Below are 18,900 nucleotides of genomic sequence, written 5' to 3'. Positions count from 1 at the left end.
CCCAACCCAACAGAAGACAGGGACAGAATATCTGCCTCAATGGTCCCCTCCTGTTTTAATGGACTGAATGGCAATGGGACTGGGGAGGCCATGAGTGAATGAGGTGGGTGTGAGAGGGTTGTGAGGACAGATGGGGAGTGGGTGAGCCCTAATCCGATCACCACTCAGGGAGTCAGTGAGAGGATTCTTTACCTTCAGCTTGAACTGTAGGTGCTGAATTCCTTCTGCAGTGCGAGAGAGGAGAACGAGAGGCGACTGGACTCACCCAAAATATTTTATTAGTGATAATCAACTCACCAGCTCTGCAGACAGATACTAGCTCCACACCCAGGTACATAGAAGGGGAAATGGGGCCACTTCCAACAGCAGAGGTCCAGCGCCCATCACCCATACTCCGTAAATTGAAAGCAGTCAGGTATAAAAACACACACTGTGTAATGCCAGTCTGTGTATACAAGGACAGTATATAAAATAGGCTTCAGAAAGCCCTAGTAAAACTACATGGAGTGCCGTGCACCTGGAATGGGCCAGGCCTTCCAGATGGAGTGAGCAGCCAGTTGTGCCGGGGAGGGGAGAAGAGGTTTGGAGTGGATACAGACGAGGCAGGTCCTGTGCGGGCACAGTCCAGGAGGGACAACCACTCGACCTCAACTGTGGCCTGGTCACTGTACATGCATCAGCGGAACTCACAAATATACGGTTGCATGCTGTACACATGCAGCCCAGGCACCAGTGCAAACACATACACACAGTCCATACTCGCATACACAACCTACACACACAGAAGACACATCGTATACAGCATGACGCAAAGCTGTACACACAACCACCTGTCTGGACACACCACACACACACACGATATCCAGAGAAATAGCCTGCGTGTATACATTACTCACAGCTGACACACATACACACTCCCACCGCAGACAGATACAAACCCACGCCGTTCTCTGGCCCCAGCTGAGGAAAGGTGCAGTGACCCGAACTATGGACAGTCTCCCAGCCCATGTGATGGAGGTCCTAACACCTGTGGGACGGACCGTGCATTCCCTGGGTCTCCCCTCCCCTACTCCCCACCCCCACCCCCAGGCTTGGCACCCGCGGCAGACCCGTCAGCCTTGCCCTGTCCGTGACTGGCCAGCCTACACCCTCTGTACTGCCGGAACTGCCTGTGCCAGTCTCTTCTTTGCCTTGACACGGCTGCGGGCATAGACGCGGAGGAAGAGGGCAAAGAAGACGGTGACGATGCCCATAGCACCCAGCAGGGTGACAGAGTGGCCGTAGAGGAGGCAGGAGAGCAGGATGGCAAAGGCCTGGCGCAGGGTCATGATAATGGTGAAGGCAGCCGCCCCAAACTGGCGGATTGTGTAGAAGATGAACAGCTGGCCACAGGCGGAGCAGATAGATAGCAGCGCAGCGTGCACGCCAAACTCCAGGTGCTGTGACATGAAGGCTAGTGACTGGAAGAAGGCCCCCTGCTCCAGCAGCGAGCCCACCGTGAAGAGGCAGGAGAAAAGGTTGACCCCGAACATCATCTGCACCGGGGACATCTTATAGGCAAAAAGGGCATCCTGCCAGTTGGAGGTGAAGCTGTCGAAGAGGATGTAGCCAGCAAGGATGACCACACCCGAGAAGGTAGTAACGGTGGACGGCCGCTTGTCATGGCTGCTGGACAGCAGAAACATGCTGACTCCGGCCGAGATGAGAATAGCCGTCAGGTACTCCCAGTACTCATAGCTCTTGCGAGACACCAGTTTGCCCATCAGCATGACAGGGATGACCTTGGAAGCCTTGGCCAGCACCTGGGTGGGGAAGCTGATGAACTTGAGGGCCTCGTATTGGCACCAGCTGCTCAGGATATTGGAGAGCGAGGCAAAGGAATACTTGTACATGGGTGCACCGTGGGAGCGGGGCTGCTTGGTCAGGGCACAGCTAAGGCCAGCCACCGTCACTGCCAGGATACGGTTCATGAAGACCAGGAACTGGGAGTCGCGGAACTTCACCCCGGGGTCGGTGTCTGTCTTCCCATAGGTGCGGGTCATCACACGCTCCTGAAGCACACCCCACGTCAGATAGGACACCTAGTAGAGCAATAAAATAGAATATGAGACATTACAGGAACACGTGCCCGTGGCTTGGTAATCAGTCAGCCCAAGCTACAGTTGTAGACACAGCCCAGTCCACCCCTCCACAGCCTCTTTCTACACTTCCCACCGCCACAGGAAGGCAGCCAGCATAATCAAAACCCTCACACACCCCAGACATTCTCTCTGCGCACCCTCCCATCATGTAGAATATTGAAAAACCTGAAAGCAGGTGCCACTAGGCTCAAGGACCGCTTCATAAGACTATTGAATGGTTCCCTAGTATAAGATAGAGAACTGACCTCAGAATCTCTCTCTCCATGGCCTTGTGCCTTATCCTCTGTCTGTGTCTGTATTGCACTTTTTCTATAAACGTAGCATTTTATTCCACATTTTGTTATTGTTTTTCCTTGTATTACCCTAATGTACTGATGTGATGAATTAATCTGTATGGATGGCATGCAAAACTGTTTTTCACTGTACTTTCGTAAAGGTCACCATACTAAACCAATGTACCAAATAGTTTCACCCACGTCTGTGTCAAACATGTTGACAAATTAAGCTGAGCCCTCCCGCCTGCCAGTGATCCACATCTCTCCGTACCCAACATATTCATCTGTCTATCTGCTTCCATCAGAGCCATCTTTGTTAGCCTTTTCCAGGCATCCACCATTCTCTGCGGGGGACATTGCCCACTCTTTTCCATTAAACATTTTCCTTGTCAGTTTAAATATATATTCTCTAATGCTTGACATTTCTATCATAACTTGACTTTTGGTGAGTTTTACTTCACAGAGTTCAGGACCGAGTGAGAGACAGCATTAAAAGGCTTGCTTTAATGTTTCTCCTTCCAGTAGTTACAAGAGGCAAGTTTGGTAATTATTAGTTAATTGTAATCTAACTGGCTAATTAATGAATTAGCAGCCACTAAGAAGAGAAAAGCTCAAACAGAACAGTTAATGTGAGAAAGGGATAGCAAGGAACTACTGAAGCCATGTGAGTTTTTTTGAAACAAAAGGTTTTGGTAAATAAATGTTCCATTTTGCTGTTAATCCTTAATACTTGATTCTGTGTAGGTAGGATGATAGTCAGGGCAGTAGAGTGCTTCTTGTACAAGTTGGCAATGTTAAAGATTCCCTGAAAACTTCATCTGTGCGAAGTGTGCCCAGATGCAACTCCCAACAGTGGGTCCAGGAACTGGAGCTAGAGTTACTCAAGATCATCTGGGAGAACAGCTTTAGTGATAAGGGTTTTACTGAGGTGGTACTGGCTTCAGGTAGAGTGATGACCACCGGGAAAAGTAAGGAGAGTAGGTAGTCAGTGTGGGATTCCTCTGTGGCCATTCCTGTCACTAATAGTTATACTACTTTGAGGGACTAGCAGCAGCATTTGGGTATCAGGTTCAGCGGGAAAGGGGGTATGGACAGATAAGGTGATGGTGATAGGTGACTTAATAAAGAAACAAAAAAGACTAAAAGCATGTACCACCAGGATCATGTACAGCTTCCATCCTGGATGGTCACAATTAGAAGAGGGAAGGGGAAGAGTCAGGTACTAGAGAGTACCCCAGTGGCTGTACCCCTTGACAATAAGTACTCCTGTTTGAGTACTGTTGGTGGTGGTGGGGGGGAACAGCCTACCTGGGGGCAGGGACAGTGGCCATGCTTCTGGCACAGAGTCCGGCCCTGTAGCTCAGAAGGGTAGGGAAAGGAAGAGGAAGGCTGTAATAATAGGGGACTCGATAGTTAGGGGGTCAGATAGGTGATCAGGAGACCCGGATGGTAGTTTGCCTCCCTGGTGCCAGGGTTCGGGATGTTTCTGATTGCGTCCAAGATATCCTGAAGTGGGAGGGTGAGGAGCCAGAGGTCGTGGTACATATAGGTACCAATGACATATGTAGGAAAAGGGAAGAGGTCCTGAAAAGAGAATATAGGGAGTTAGCAATGGAGTTGAGAAGAAGGACCACAAAGGTAGTAATCTCAGGATTACTGCCTGTGCCACGCGACAGTGAGAGTAGTATTGGAATGAGGTGGAGGATAAATGAATTGCTGAGGGATTGGAGCAGGGGGCAGGGAGTCAAGTTTCTGGATCATTGGGATCTCTTTTGGGGCAGGTGTGACCTGTAAAAAAAGGATGGGTTGCACTTGAATCCTAGGGGGACCAATATCCTGTCAGGGAGATTTGCTAATGCTACTGGGGAGACTTTAAACTAGAATGGTTGGGGAGGGGGTGGGAATCAAATTGAGGAGACTAGGAGAGAGGAGGTTAGTTCAAACAGAGAAAGCTAGAAGACAGTGTGTGAGTGAGGATAGGCAGGTGGTAGAGAAGGGGAGCACTCAGACCGAAGATGTAGGGGAGAAGGAAGAAAAAGATAAAGTTGTTTGCACCGTTAGGGATAAACAAAGAGTAAGAAGTGGAGAGTTTCTTAAATGCATCTATTTTAATGCTAGGAGCATTGTAAGAAAGGTGGATGAGTTTAGAGCATGGATTAATACCTGGAAATATGATGTTGTAGCTATTAGTGAAACATGGTTGCAGGAGGGGTGTGATTGGCAACTAAATGTTCCTGGATTTCGTTGCTTCAGGTGTGATAGAATCGGAGGGGCAAGAGAGGGAGGTGTTGCATTGCTTGTCAGAGAAAATATTACAGCGGTGCTTTGGCAGGATAGATTAGAGGGCTCATCTAGGAAGGCTATTTGGGTGGAATTGAGGAATGGAAAAGGTGCAGTAACACTTAGAGGGGTGTATTATACACCACCTAATGGGGAGTGAGAATTGGAGGAGCAAATTTGTAGGGAGATAGCAGATATTTGTAGTAAGCACAAGGTTGTGATTGTGGGATTTTAATTTTCCACACATAGACTGGGAAGCCCATTCTATAAAAGGGCTGGATGGTTTGGAGTTTGTAAAATGTGTGCAGGTTAGTTTTTTGCGGCAATACATAGAGGTACCAACTAGAGAAAGGGCAGTGTTGGATCTTCTGTTAGGGAATGAAATAGGTCAGGTGACGGAGGTATGTGTTGGGAAGGACGTCGGGTCCAGTGATCACAATGCCATTAGTTTCAATATAATTATGGAGAAGGATAGGACTGGACCCAGGGTAGAGATTTTTGATTGGAGAAAGGCTAACTGAGGAGATGCGAAAGGATTTAGAAGGAGTGGATTGGGACAATTTATTTTATGGGAAGGATGTAATAGAGAAATGGAGGTAATTTAAAGGAGAAGTTTTGAGGGTACAGAATCTTTATGTTCCTGTCAGGTTGAAAGAAAAGGTTAAAAGTTTGAGAAAACCATGGTCTTCAAGGGATATTGGAATCTTGGTTTGGAAAAAGAGGGAGATCTACAATAAATATAGGCAGCATGGAGTAAATGAGGTGCTTGAGGAATATAAAGAATGTAAAAAGAATTTTCAGAAAAAAATTAGTAAAGCTAAAAGAAGATATGAGGTTGCTTTGGCAAGTAAGGTGAAAATTGGTCCCTTAGCGAATCAGAGTGGACAGTTATGTGCAGAGCCAAAAGAGATTGGGGAGATTTTGAACAATTTCTTTCCTTCAGTGTTCACTAAGGAGAAGGATATTGAATTGTGTAAGGTAAGGGAAACAAGTAGGGTAGTTATGGAAAAAATGATGATTAAAGAAGAGGAAGTACTGGCACTTTTAAAGAATATAAAAGTAGATAAATCTCCGGGTCCTGACAGGATATTCCATAGAACCTTAAGGGAAGTTAGTGTAGAAATTGCAGGGGCTCTGACAGAAATATTTCAAATGTCATTAGAGATGGGGATGGTGCCGGAGGATTGGCGTATTGCTCATGTGGTACCATTGTTTAAAAAGGGTTCTAAGAGTAAACATAGCAATTATAGCCCTTAAGTTTGATGTCAGTGGTGGGTAAATTAATGGAAAGTATTCTTAGAGATGGTATATAAAATTATCTGGATAGACAGGGTCTGATTAGGAACAGTCAACATGGATTTGTGCGTGGAAGGTCATGTTTGACAAATCTTATTGAATTTTTTGAAGAGGTTACTAGGAAAGTTGACGAGGGTAAAGCAGTGGATGTTGTCTATATGGACTTCAGTAAGGCCTTTGACAAGGTTCCACATGGAAGGTTAGTTAGGAAGATTCAATCATTAGGTATTAATATTGAAGTGGTAAAATGGATTCAACAGTGGCTGGATGGGAGATGTCAGAGAGTAGTGGTGGATAATTGTTTGTCAGGTTGGAGGCTGGTGACTAGTGGTGTGCCTCAGAGATCTTTACTGGGTCCAATGTTGTTTGTCATATACATTAATGATCTGGATGATGGGGTGGTAAATTGGATTAGTAAGTATGCAGATGATACTGAGATAGGTGGCGTTGTGGATAATGAAGTAGGTTTTCAAAGCTTGCAGAGAGATTTAGGCCAGTTAGAAGAGTGGGCTAAAAGATGGCAGATGGAGTTTAATGCTGATAAGTGTGAGGTGCTACATTTTGGTAGGACTAATCAAAATAGGACATACGTGGTAAATGGTAGGGCATTGAGGAATGCAGTAGAACAGAGTGATCTAGGAATAATGGTGCATAGTTCCCTGAAGGTGGAATCTCATGTGGATAGGGTGGTGAAGAAAGCTTTTGGTATGCTGGCCTTTATAAATCAGAGCACTGAGTATAGGAGTTGGGATGTAATGCTAAAATTGTACAAGGCATTGGTGAGGCCAAATTTAGAGTACTGTGTACAGTTCTAGTCACCAAGTTATAGGAAAGATGTCAACAAAATAGAGAGAGTATAGAGGAGATTTACTACAATGTTACCTGGGTTTCAGCACCTAAGTTACAGAGAAAGGTTGAACAAGTTAGGTCTTTATTCTTTGGAGCATAGAAGGTTGAGGGGGGACTTGATAGAGGTATTTAAAATTATGAGGGGGATAGATAGAGTTGATGTGGATAGGCTTTTTCCATTGAGAGTAGGGGAGATTCAAACAAGAGGACATGAGTTGAGAGTTAAGGGGCAAAAGTTTAGGGGTAACACAAGGGGGAACTTCTTTACTCAGAGAGTGGTAGTTGTATGGAACGAGTTTCTGGAGAAGTGGTAGAGGCAGGTTCGATTTTGTCATTTAAAAAAAAAAAATTGGATGGGTATATGGACAGGAAAGGAATGGAGGGTGATGGGCTGAGCGCAGGTAGGTGGGACTAGGTGAGAGTAAGCGTTCGGCACCGACTAGAAGGGCCGAGATGGCCTGTTTCCGTGCTGTAATTGTTATATGGTTATATTTTCCCTGTAAGCCTTTATTCTGTATTCTGTTATTGTTTTCACTTGTACTATCTCAATGTGCTGTTGTAATGAAATTGATCTGAAGGAACGGCATGCAAGTCTTTCAAAACAAATCTCAGTACATATGACAATAATAAACCAATTTATCAATTCTGTGGCTGTAGAAGAGATGGTGGTGAAGTGTTTCTTGAGTTTCAGGGTCAAGGATGTCCTTGAGCAGTTGCAGAAAATTTGACCAGAGGCTGTTACACATGCCAGAACAAATGATGTGGGTAGCATAAGAAATAAAGTCTAGCAGAATGAGTATAGTCAGGCAAGAAGCTAAAAAGCAGGACCTCCAAGGTAGAAATCTCTGAATTACTCCCAGTCCCGTGTGCTAGTGATTACTGAGAAACTGAGGTAGAGATGCGAGTTCTTCAATCACTGGAGTCTCTTCTGGGGTAGAGGTGAACTGTACAAGAGGGATGGGTTGCACTCAAACCAGCGAGGGACCAAATCTGCTGGTGCTACACGGGAGGGTTAAACTAAACTGGCGGGTGTGTAGGAGCAAGTCATGGGATAAAGCAGTAACCAGTAAGAGCACATTTAGTCATCAGGATAGCCAGTTACACAGTAAAGGCAAGAAAACGAATACTCAAACTTTAGCAACACACAAAATGCTGGAGGAACTCAGCAGGTCAAGCAACATCTATGGAAATGAATAAACAGTTAATGTTTCAGGCCGAGACCCTTCTTCAGGACTGGAAAGGAAAGGGGAAGACAACAGAATAAAAAGTTTTGGGGGGGGCGGGAAAGATGATAACTGGAAGGTGATAGGTGAAGACAGGTGAGTAGGAAAGGACTGGAGAAGAAGGAATCTGATAGAGGAGAATGGACCATGGGAGAAAGGGAAGGAGGAGGAGACGGAGGTGAGAAGAGGTAAGAGGCCAGAGTGGGGAATAGGGGAGGGAATTTTTTTTACTGGAAGGAGAAATTGATATTGATACCATTAGGTTGTAGGCTACCCAGATGGAATATAAAGTGTTGCTCCTTCACCCTGAGAGTGGCCTCATTGTGCCTGACAAGAAATATTGAGGCATTGGTCAAGAAAATAAGGAAGCATACATTGGATTTAGGAGGTCAGCGTTGAGTGAATCCCTTTGACTATGTTTAGCCTACTCTTAAGAGGGAAATTCAGAGGGCAATGACGATATGACAGGCAGCCCCCCCCCCCCCCCCCCAGTAAATCTCTACACTTCCGCATCCTTCCTTGGAGGCAACCAGAACTGAACACAATACCTTAAGTGTTTTATAGAGCTGCAACATTACCCTACGGCTCTTAACCTCAATCCAATGACTAATGAAAGCCAATGCACCATATGCCTCCTTAACCACCCCATCATATATTACAGAGAATCTTTATCAGTTAGGGAACAGGCCAAGGAATGGCAAAGTAATTTTAATAATAAATGTGAAGTGATGCACTGGAAAGTCAAACTAGTGTAGGGCATTAGGGAGTATAATGAAACAGAGCAGCTTAGGAGTGAATACAAATGCACAGTTCATTGAAAATTGCACCCAAGTAGGTAGGATGGTGAAAAGAGCATTTAGCATGCTGGCCTTCACTGAGGCATTAAGTATGGGAGTTGGACATTATGTTGCAGTTGCTGGTGAGGCCACACTTGCCCGGAGTACTCTGCTGTTTTGGTCGCCCTGTTATAAGAAAAGAGTTAAACTGGAAAAAGTGCAGAAAAGTTTTGAGGATGTTGCCAAGATTAGAGGGCCTGAGTTATAGGAAGAGGTTGGCTAGGATAGGTCTTTATTCCTTATCCTGGGAGAATGAGAAGCAACCTTATACTTAAAAATGAGAGGTATAGATAGGGTGAATGGTAACTGTCTTTTCCCCAAGGTAGGGGAGTTTAGAACTAGGGAGCAGTGATTTGGGATAAGGGTCCTGAGGTGTAACATTTCATACGGTAAGTGGAAGTGGTTCAGATAGGTACAATGGTATCACTCAGGAAGCATTTGGAGGGGAAGGGAGTGGCTTGGAGGGATACAAGCTGAATGAAGGATACTAGAATTGGTGCAGGTGGGCCTGTTGCTATGCTTTATGCCTCTGGCTCACTTTGAAGTCCCTGTGCTCAGCACTACCTGTTACTGGGCAGCCGTGACTCTGCACAGAGGACACACAACACTACTGCAGGAGGCTGTGCAAGCTTTCACTTTGAGCTGTGCTGATGAGGAGAGAGTTTTAGAACCTGAGGCTGGGTGAGGGCACAGGGCAGCAATGTCAGACGGGAGAGGCAGGGCTGCAAAGTTGCTGAAGATTTCCCACTGTGACTATGCAACAAGGCTGCAGAGGTGAGATACAACACAGAAACTGGCCCTTTCACCTCCAGGTCCGTGTCAACCATCAACCAGTTAAAGCTGGTCCAACATTAAATCCCATTTCCATCACCCACCCCACCGTCCCACCTGTCCTGTCCCAGGTACGTAGACAGGAATGAGGGATATACGCAAATGGGCCTAGCTTAGATGGGAATCTCCACCAGTATGGACCAGTTGAGCTGAGGGGCTGTTTCCTTGCTGTACGATTCTAACTTAGGGATGGGACTTTGGTCTCCGGTACTAATGTAGTGTCTAACACAGGATAAAGGCATAGACAAGAGTTTCAGCAACAGTGGAACTGGATGAATCACGTAGTATGTACCATACTGCAGAGAGTTGTGGGCACAGCTCAGCACATCATGAAAACCTGGCTCCCCTCCACTCCCTCCGTCTGAACATCTCACAGCACCAGTAGAGCAAATAACACACACCCCAAATCTTCTATCTTCTCACCATCCCGTCGAGCAGTGCCTGAAAGGCTCAAGGACAGTGTCTATCCTGTTATAAGACGATTGAATTAATATGATAAAATGAATTCTTGACTTCAGTCTTCCTCATTGTATCCTCTTTAACCTTGTTGACCCGCATTACACTTTCTCTCAGTAGCTTTTTTGTTTGTGTTCTGTTATTGTTAAACCTGTTCTACCTCAGTGCGCTAATGGGATGACAGGATCTGTATTAATGGCATGCAAAACAATGCTTTTCTCTGTACCTGGGTACACGTGACAATAATAAATCAATTGACCGGTTTACTCTGAATGACTGCTGTAGGTCAGGGTGAATTGTAATTTGGGGTGTTGTCGGGCTGCGTTGGCTTGGCTCACAACAGGCTGGAGAGTGGAAGTTACTGAAAGCTGTTTTCATCAGCAGTAAGGCTGGAGATGAGAGGATGAGAATTTGAGGGGGAAGGCTGGTCCAGCCGGGAACAGAGGAAATGCTTCCTGTGATTATATCCTGGGAGTGGTGCAGGCTGAGTTGGAGCTTCAAGGGGCCAGAACAGCATTCTGACAGTCAGTGCAACACCAGGAGGGGTGGAGGGATTGGTTGGGAGCAGGTAATGGGATCACTGGTATTTCACCTGCAGTCCGAGCGCACAGGCCAGCAACTTTAACGTCTGTTTGGTGGGAGATGACTCTGCAGCCTCCGTTCGAGAAGTCGGGGAGTGTTCATCCTGTACCCCAGTCTTCACTTCACTGCCAAACACACAGGCGCTTATCACTGGGAAACAGAAGCCTCGACCTGGAAGAGAAGGCGGGAGAACAGGAGTTACCATACAGCTTGTAACACAAAGCTCCCTCGATGCAGACAGTCTCACACAGAGCCTTGCCAGGCCTCATGGGGCTTAACTGCAGATCAGTTGGGGATACTGAAAGCCAACTCCCATCCCCACCCTGTGGGTCACCTCCGGACGATCTACAGGAGCGGGTCAGACGCAGGAATCCTGTGCTGGGTTAAGGCTGTGGTTCTCCGAGCACTCTGGAGTTAGTATAGCCCTGACAAAACCACGCTATACTTCTGAAGAGACCCATCTTCAGAAGATGGTGGGCGGGCTTTGTGGTATCACTGGACTCAAAATCCAGACCGGCCAGCTTGGTGCTCTCTCCCAATGGATGCTGTCTGACCTGAGTACCGCACGTCCACTGACCCCTGAGAACACTGTGCATTGACCCCACCTGGTGCCCCACGTCCTCTGACACCACAACACCCCCCACCCAGGAACTGCCCTGCCCTCCGATCCCAGGGCAGAAGACTTGCCTCTCTCTAGGTAGTTAGTGCGTTTGAAGTACTGCACTAGCAGGTAGCCAGGGAGAAGGATGGTGGCATAACCTGCCAGATTAATGACAAAACGCACCACCCAGAAATCTGTCCACGTCTCGTCTGGGTGAGGGTCCTCAGCTCTGCACGGGGAGCTCAGCAGAACCAGGACTAGGATCAGGAGCGGCACTGTGCTGAAACACAAAATACAGAGCTTTAGCATGTTTCTCCGGACTCAGCTGAGCCCCTTCTACCCCTCGTGTACCCCCCAGCCTGAACAAGTGCCCCTCATTCAGATTCACCACACTGCTGACAAGGACCGTTGTAGACTAGAGGGTGATGTCAATGTAAGATGGGCAGCAGCTGGGTTTTAATCCTGATCGGGGAGAGGTGATGCACTGTGGAGGCACAATCAAGAACAGTGTACGTCCAAGGAGACCAGCAGGTAGCAGTGCAGGAAGATGCCTGCCCTCACTAATCAAGGCACAGTTGTTTGTATCACAACTTGAGTACAGTGTGCAGTTTACTGGAAGGATGTTCACTGGGGGAGACTCAGCAGGACGTTGCCTGTGATGGAGCAGGCAAGTAAAGAGAGACTAGATGGGCTGGGTTTCTCTCCTGCAGTGAAGGGGAAAGATGCCTGGTGTAAGTGTATAAGTTATGTTGAAGACCAGAGACATAGGCTTAAGTTGTGTAGGTGGTTTAGACGGTTACTGGGTGGGTGGGGGGGAAGCTGGAATCCAGAATGCTTGTCTGAGAGGGGGGAGGGAGAAATTCTCTCAGATGTGAGAAGAATTAATTCAAGCATTGAATCACCAAGACCCTGCAGGCTATTCATCAAATGCTGGTAAACAGTGCAGGGTCAGCATGGATGTGGCAGGACAAAGGGTCTACAACTCTATTCCTTCCCTTCCTCTCCACAATGGCTTGTCCACTTCCCACCTCACAGCCATCTTCCCCTAACCACCCAATTTCTTTCCCTGCCTGTACTTCTCACCAGCTCTGTTTCCCACTCCCCCACCTCTCAGTTCCTTTGTCACCCCTCTGCCCTGAACAACTCTCCTCCCTTCATGGACATAACTCATCCACCTCCACCACTACCATGTCCCCATACAACCCCGGCATTCCTCCCTGCCTCCACTCACTGTCTATTCTCCACATCGCTTTTCCCTCAATTCCCCCTCCTTCCCCGTGCCTACCTCCCTCTCTGCTCTGGTGAAGATAGGTTGATCAGGTTGGGCCAATTGGCGTTTAGAAGAATGAGGGGATCTTATTGAAACATCAGATTCTGGGGGCGGGCTGACAAGGTAGGTGCTAAGAGGGTGTTATCCCTGTTGAGGATATCTAGAACCAGCAGGAGTAGTGTCAGGATCTTAAGTGGGAAGGAATTTCTTCTGAGTGCAGTGAATCTCTGACTCCCCCAGGAGCTAAGGAGGTGATGGCCGATACACTCAATGGCAGATATTTCCCATAAAAGGGAGTGGAAGGATGGGGGAGTGTGGGGCCGAGGCCAAGGTCTTTCTGAATGGAGCAGGTTCAAGGGCCAGTGACCACTGCTGCTCCCAGCTGAAAATGAATATAGAGCAGCACAGGGACTGGCCCTTGGGCTCTCCATAACTGTGCTGAATTAAACTAATTCTCTTCTGCCTAGATCTCTCCATTCCCTGCACATTCATGTTTACCTATCATACCTGCTGCACACATTGATAGGGAGATAATGAAGGCAGATGGTGATTTATTGATCGAATTGAGTGTAAGGGTCAGCTTTACAAAACTGAGGTTAGGCTGCATCCAAATGATCCATTACAGGGAGGATGTGGATTTCTTGGAGAGGGTGTGGAAAAACTTTACCAGGATGCTGTCTGGATTAGAGGGCAAGGGCTATGAGAAGAGTTACGGCAGTGCTGGTTTTTTTCTAGAGCAGTGGAGGCTGAGGGGAGACCTAACAGAAGTTCATAAAATGATGAGAGACGCATAGGGTAGAGAGGTGGTATCTTTCTCCCGTACTGATAATAAAGAGCATGCATTTCAGATAAGAATAGGTAAGTTACATGGAGTAAGAAGTTACCAGAGTGGTGGACATCAATATGACTGTGCAGAGAATTGAGGGATATGGACATTGTGTAGGTAGAAGTTTAGTTTGGTGTTTAATTAGTTAAGCATAACACTGGGCCAAAGGGCCTATTACTGTACTGTTCTGTGCTCTTCCACCATCCCTGGCAGTGTGTTTCAGGTACCTAACACTGTGTCTGAGGGTGGGGGCACATCTCATCTAAATTCCCCTCACACCTTAAATGCATACCCTCTACTATTTGACATTTCTGCCATGGAGGGGGAATTCTGGCTGTCTACCTGCTCATAATTTTATAAACTTTATCAGGTCTCCCCTCAGCCTCTGCTCAAAGAAAACAACCCAGGTTAATCTTCCTTGTTCAAACCCACCAGACTGAAGCCCACTGCAAGTCTGCATCCCTCAATTCCCTTCCAGCGAACAACCTGATCTCTGCTCTGAATTTATCAACTCGGAATCTACGGCCCTGTGAGAATTCCAGAGAGTTACAAGCCTTAAGAAGAAGTTCCTTACCCTAAGAGTTCCATGGCTTGGACTCAACCTTCAGGTAACAACGTATCAGTGTCTCTCTTGCGCAGACCCTCACAAACCGGTGTCTCTAGCTGCCCTCTCTGGTCTTGGCCAACCTTGACCTTGTAATGCATCTGTGCAGGACCATGGTATGTCCTTCAGACCTGTGGGACGGGTGGCGCTGAGGGAGCACACCTTGGCAATGTTGACTCCCAGTTGCCTGTTGCTTTAATTCTCCATGTCCCAGCCACTCTCCTCTCTGTATCTGGTAAATAACACCCATCTCCCAAGGAGCAACATGACAGATACCAGCTCTCAGGCACAATGCTGACTGGCAGGTGAGGCAGACCTTTCTGGTTCAGTACAGGTCCTGGCTATTCTGTAGTACAGGAGGGCAGTGACTGCAATTCAGTTGTAGTCCTCTCTCTTTGTTGCATGTTGGAATCTACTCTTTGTGAGTATATATAAATGAACAAAAATGCAGATGGTGGGTTATTAAACTTAATTAGCTCCACACACACTGCTGGGGTTATTGACAGTGTAGAGGATGGTTAAAGGATACAATGGGATATACAGTTACAGATATGGGTGGAAATGACAGATGGAGTTTAAACCAGCTAGGTGTGAGGTGTTGCACTTTGAGAAGTGCAAGTAGGGGGTAGGTATAGTTTACTGCAGGACCCTCAATAGCACTGAGGTAGAGAAGCGGCTACGCAAGTGGACAGTTTAGTAAAGAAGGTGTATGGCACCTTTAGTAAAGAAGGATGCTGTCTGGATTAGACTGCATCAGCTATAAGTTTGGACAAACTTGGGTTGTTTTCTCTTTGACACTGGAAGCTGAGGGGAAACCTGATAGAAACTTCTGAGAGGCATAGACAGTCGGTCTCTTCCCAGGGTAGAAATGTCAACAACCAGATTACCTGCATTTGAGGTGAGAGGGGAAAGTTTAAAGGACACATTGGAATGTGCTACCAGGAACTGGTGGAATCAAACACATTAGTGGAATGGCTGTTAGACACGAACGGGCAGGGAAGGACGGACAGGATCGTACATAGGTAGACATTGTGGCTGAAGGACCTGTTCCTCATGTGCTGTCTTCCCCAGCACATCCACCCAACTCTTCGCTCACCCATCCATCTCCGCCCTTCATCACCTCCCTCCTTCCACCACCCGTTCTTTTCACTCTTCTCGCCCCACCTCCGGCCCGGCTCCATGATTCCCGCGCTCTGCTCGCTCAGACTCCGTCAAGGCCTCGACCCTGCCCTGGTCCCGGACTCGGCGCCTGTTTCCCCTGCGCTCTGATCCCCTCGGCGGGCGGGCGGGCTGGCCTCCAGCATCACTCGGTGTCCTGCGAAGCCTCTGACTTCCCTGCTCCGGCCGCCGGTGGCTCCAACCCGACAGCTGACGACAAGGTCCTAGGCGGAAGAGAGCAGTGTGCAGCCGCTCAGTCTGCCCGCCCGCGGCAGCGCCTCCAGCGGCGGAGGCGGCTCCTGCAGAGAGACGGGGTGAATCGCGCAGCATCGATGAAAAGGGAAGCTCTTAATATTTCAGGTCCATACTATCGCCAGATCCCTAATGTAACTCCATACCTCTGATTATGCATACACTTTAAAGCACTACAGAATGGGAAGCAGCTGAAGTGCAGAAGCACCTTCAGAGTTACATACATCGGCTTCAGTGCACTATTAATGCATGAACTTGTGGTTCTCAATACTACCTTCGATGCTTCCGTTCCCCCTTGACTGGTCACAGGCCAGTCAGTACAAAGAATATGGAACAAAATATCAAAGAAAAGTTTATTTCACTCATGATGTTTGTGCCAATGGATCCCACCCAACTCCACGTTTTATATCTCCCCACTTCCTGCCTGTTTATGCACTTCGAAATGCCTCTTAAACATTGCTATCTGCTTCTCTCACCTTTCCTGAGATGTTCCAGGCATCTACCACTGTTTTTTTAAAATAAAAACGTCCTGCACACCCCCTTTAATCTTGCCCTCTGTTGAAACTATTCACCTCATCTCTGACTTGTTCATCCTCCCCAAATACGTCACTCAGTTCTCTAGATTAAATTCCACTTGCTGATATTATGTCCACCCACCTATCTCCTGAAGTCAGCACTTTCTCCATCATTAATCAGACTACCAACTTTGGTACCACTGGTAGGAGAGGAGAAGCAGATGAGTGGTGTAGGTGTCCTGAACCCTTCTTCCCCAAGGACAGACTTCCCCTTTTGATACTGAAGAGAGCATTGCTTTCTCTTGAACAGCCAGAGAACTGCCAGGAAGCGTCACTGGGATGGAAGGAAAATCAATAATCGGGAGTTTGTGTGGTCACGGATGTGTCTGCAGAACGGTGTATTGTCTCCCAAGGTCATTTAGTGGCTGCAGATTGAAGGGAGAGGGTAAACAGCTAACAGATATGGCCCACGTCATTACTAATGTCACAGGTACAAGGAGCAGGCAATCCTTCAGGCAAAGCTTAAGGAGCTTGGAAAGCAGGACTCAAAGCTAATAATCTCCAGATTACTAACAGAGGCACGTGCAAGTACAAAAATAGGAAGTTAAGGAGATGAATGCGTGGCCAGAGAGATGGTGTTGACTGTAATAAATCCATGTGAATGAACTTGGCTAACCTGAACATCACTGTGTCAATAGAATTTTGCTTTGGTGGCAGGGAAAACAGTTGGGAGTTCAGTGCTAGGAGGGATTTTGATAAATCATGTTAATCTCCTATCAACAGAAGGGCTGGTTACAGGGAACACAGTTTGAAAAAATAAAGGCAGGACAAGAAACATTTTCAAGCAGCAATGGGAAGATTTCTGGAAGGTTTTGGGGATGAGTGGGAACTTACTGGAGTGGGGATGGAGGAGGTCTGAAGCACTACCAAAGTTTCTGAGTTGGCCAGGATTGGAGAGGCAGAGTTAACCATGTGAAGACCACAGATATTTGCTTTCATCCATACTGTAAGTTTGATCATTGACTCTTGACACCTGTGCAAAAGAGTGAGGGTATCTCCAGGGTGGTGATCCATCCTGGGAAGACACCATGCCCTGTCAGTCCTCTCCATTAACCAGTGTGGAAATCACATCAGCATCAGCGCAATACTGACCAGTCCACCCACGCCATGCCCAGTAACATTCTCTACTTCCTACACTGTTTAATTTTGCCTCTGTATTCTTGTGGCCACACAATGCCCATCCCCATGATCTTGGTGATCCCACAGCTCCTGCTCTGTGCCAAATTTCACCGCTGTATACCATGGCTGACACTATCTCCTGTTACCCAGGGCCTGGGTTCTGCAGCTCCTAAACTAGTCCCTCCACCACTCTGAGAGCCTGCTTAAAGCCTCACAGACTTTCCTTCAGCTGCCCAGTGCTCCAGGTACCATGCAGTGTCAGGTTTAGTGGGATGACTGCTGGGAGGTATCGCCCACTTGCAAGCGCACAGTAACCTTCTGAGTCTGCAACTCCATCCGTTCAAACCATGGCTGATCTGCCACTTCCATTTCCCATATCCAACGACCTTCAACTCTCACAGCTAGGCAGGCTGGTAAAGAAGGCATCCAACACACTGGCCTTCATTAGATAGGGTTGCTTGTTACAGGAGTTGGATGTTATGTTGCAGGTGTACAAGACGCACCCTAGGAAGTTTTCTTCTGGATGAATAATGGAAACATGCCACCAGGCTTGTGAACAGCTTCTATCCCACTTCTCAGACTCTTGTACCACAAGATGGACGCTTGGCCTCACAATCTTCCTTGTTATGATCTTGCACTTTATAGACAGGCAGACATACATACTTTATTGATCCCCAGGGAAACTGGGTTTTGTTACAGTCACATCAAGAATAATGTAGAAATATAGCAATATAAAACCATAAATAATTAAATAATAATAAGTAAATTATTCCAAGTGGAAATAAGTCCAGGACCAGCCTATTGGCTCAGGGTGTCTGACACTCCGAGGGAGGAGTTGTAAAGTTTGATGGCCACAGGCAGGAATGACTTCCTATGACGCTCAGTGTTGCATCTCGGTGGAATGAGTCTCTGGCTGAACATATTCCTGTGCCTAACCAGTACATTATGGAGTGGATGGGAGACATTGTCCAAGATGGCATGCAACTTGGACAGCATCCTCTTTTCAGACACCACCGTCAGAGTCCAGTTCTACCCCCACAACATCACTGGCCTTACGAATGAGTTTGTTGATTCTGCTACCTGTACTGTTAGCTTACCTGTACTGTATTTTTACGGTAGCTTTTACACTTTATTCTGCATGGTTGTTTTACCTTATTTTAGCTCAATGCACTGTGTGATGATGTAATCTGTATAAACAGTTTGCAAGGCAGGCTTTGTACTGTATCTCAGTAAATGTGTCAATACTAAGGCAATGCAACACCAATGTTAGTGACACTGAGCACAGAGTATTGTGTGCAGTCTTGGCTGCCCTGCTATAGGAAGGGTATCATTAAGCTGGAAAGAGTGCAGGGAAGGTTAACAAGAACGTTGCCGGGACTCAAGGGAGTGAGTTGTAAGAGAAAGGCTGGGTATTTATTCCTTGGAACAGAGGAAATTTGGGGATACGGGGAAATGACATTATGGAGTTGTACAAACTCATGCTGGGCAGACATAGGGTAGCTGTACACAATCTTTTTCCTAGGGAAAGGAGTTTAAAAACTAGAATGCAAAACTAATCAATCAGCTTTAAGACCTTGGCCCCAATACCTCCTTGTGCAATTGGATCCTTGATTTCCTCACTTGCAGACCCCAGTCAGTTTGGATTGGCAGCAACATCTCCTCCACAATCTTCCTCAGCACAGGTACACCACAAGGCTGTGTGCTTAGCCCCCTGCCCACTCTACTC

General features: G+C 47.1%; 1 protein-coding gene across 2 annotated transcripts; it reads right to left on the bottom strand.

The window, feature by feature from the left end:
• Positions 1–256: 256 nt before the first annotated feature.
• Positions 257–15,483, bottom strand: slc35b2 (solute carrier family 35 member B2). 2 transcript variants are annotated; one of them, XM_073056251.1, is made up of 4 exons: positions 15,235–15,483; positions 11,457–11,650; positions 10,780–10,940; positions 257–2,081 (listed from the first exon to the last, which is right to left on the bottom strand). In XM_073056251.1, exons 1-4 carry the CDS (start codon positions 15,249–15,251, stop codon positions 1,143–1,145), a joined length of 1,311 nt encoding a protein of 436 aa, XP_072912352.1. In that variant the 5' UTR covers positions 15,252–15,483; the 3' UTR covers positions 257–1,142. The 2 variants fall into 2 exon arrangements, with proteins under 2 accessions (XP_072912352.1, XP_072912353.1); XM_073056252.1 differs by lacking the exon at positions 15,235–15,483 and having other exon boundaries at positions 11,554–11,650.
• Positions 15,484–18,900: the final 3,417 nt, after the last annotated feature.

This window comes from Hemitrygon akajei, chromosome 9, assembly GCF_048418815.1.
Source record: "Hemitrygon akajei chromosome 9, sHemAka1.3, whole genome shotgun sequence".
In the NCBI taxonomy this organism is placed as follows: domain Eukaryota; kingdom Metazoa; phylum Chordata; class Chondrichthyes; order Myliobatiformes; family Dasyatidae; genus Hemitrygon; species Hemitrygon akajei.
Note: the sequence above shows the minus strand (reverse complement) of the source record. Positions and strands in the feature narration are given on the sequence as shown.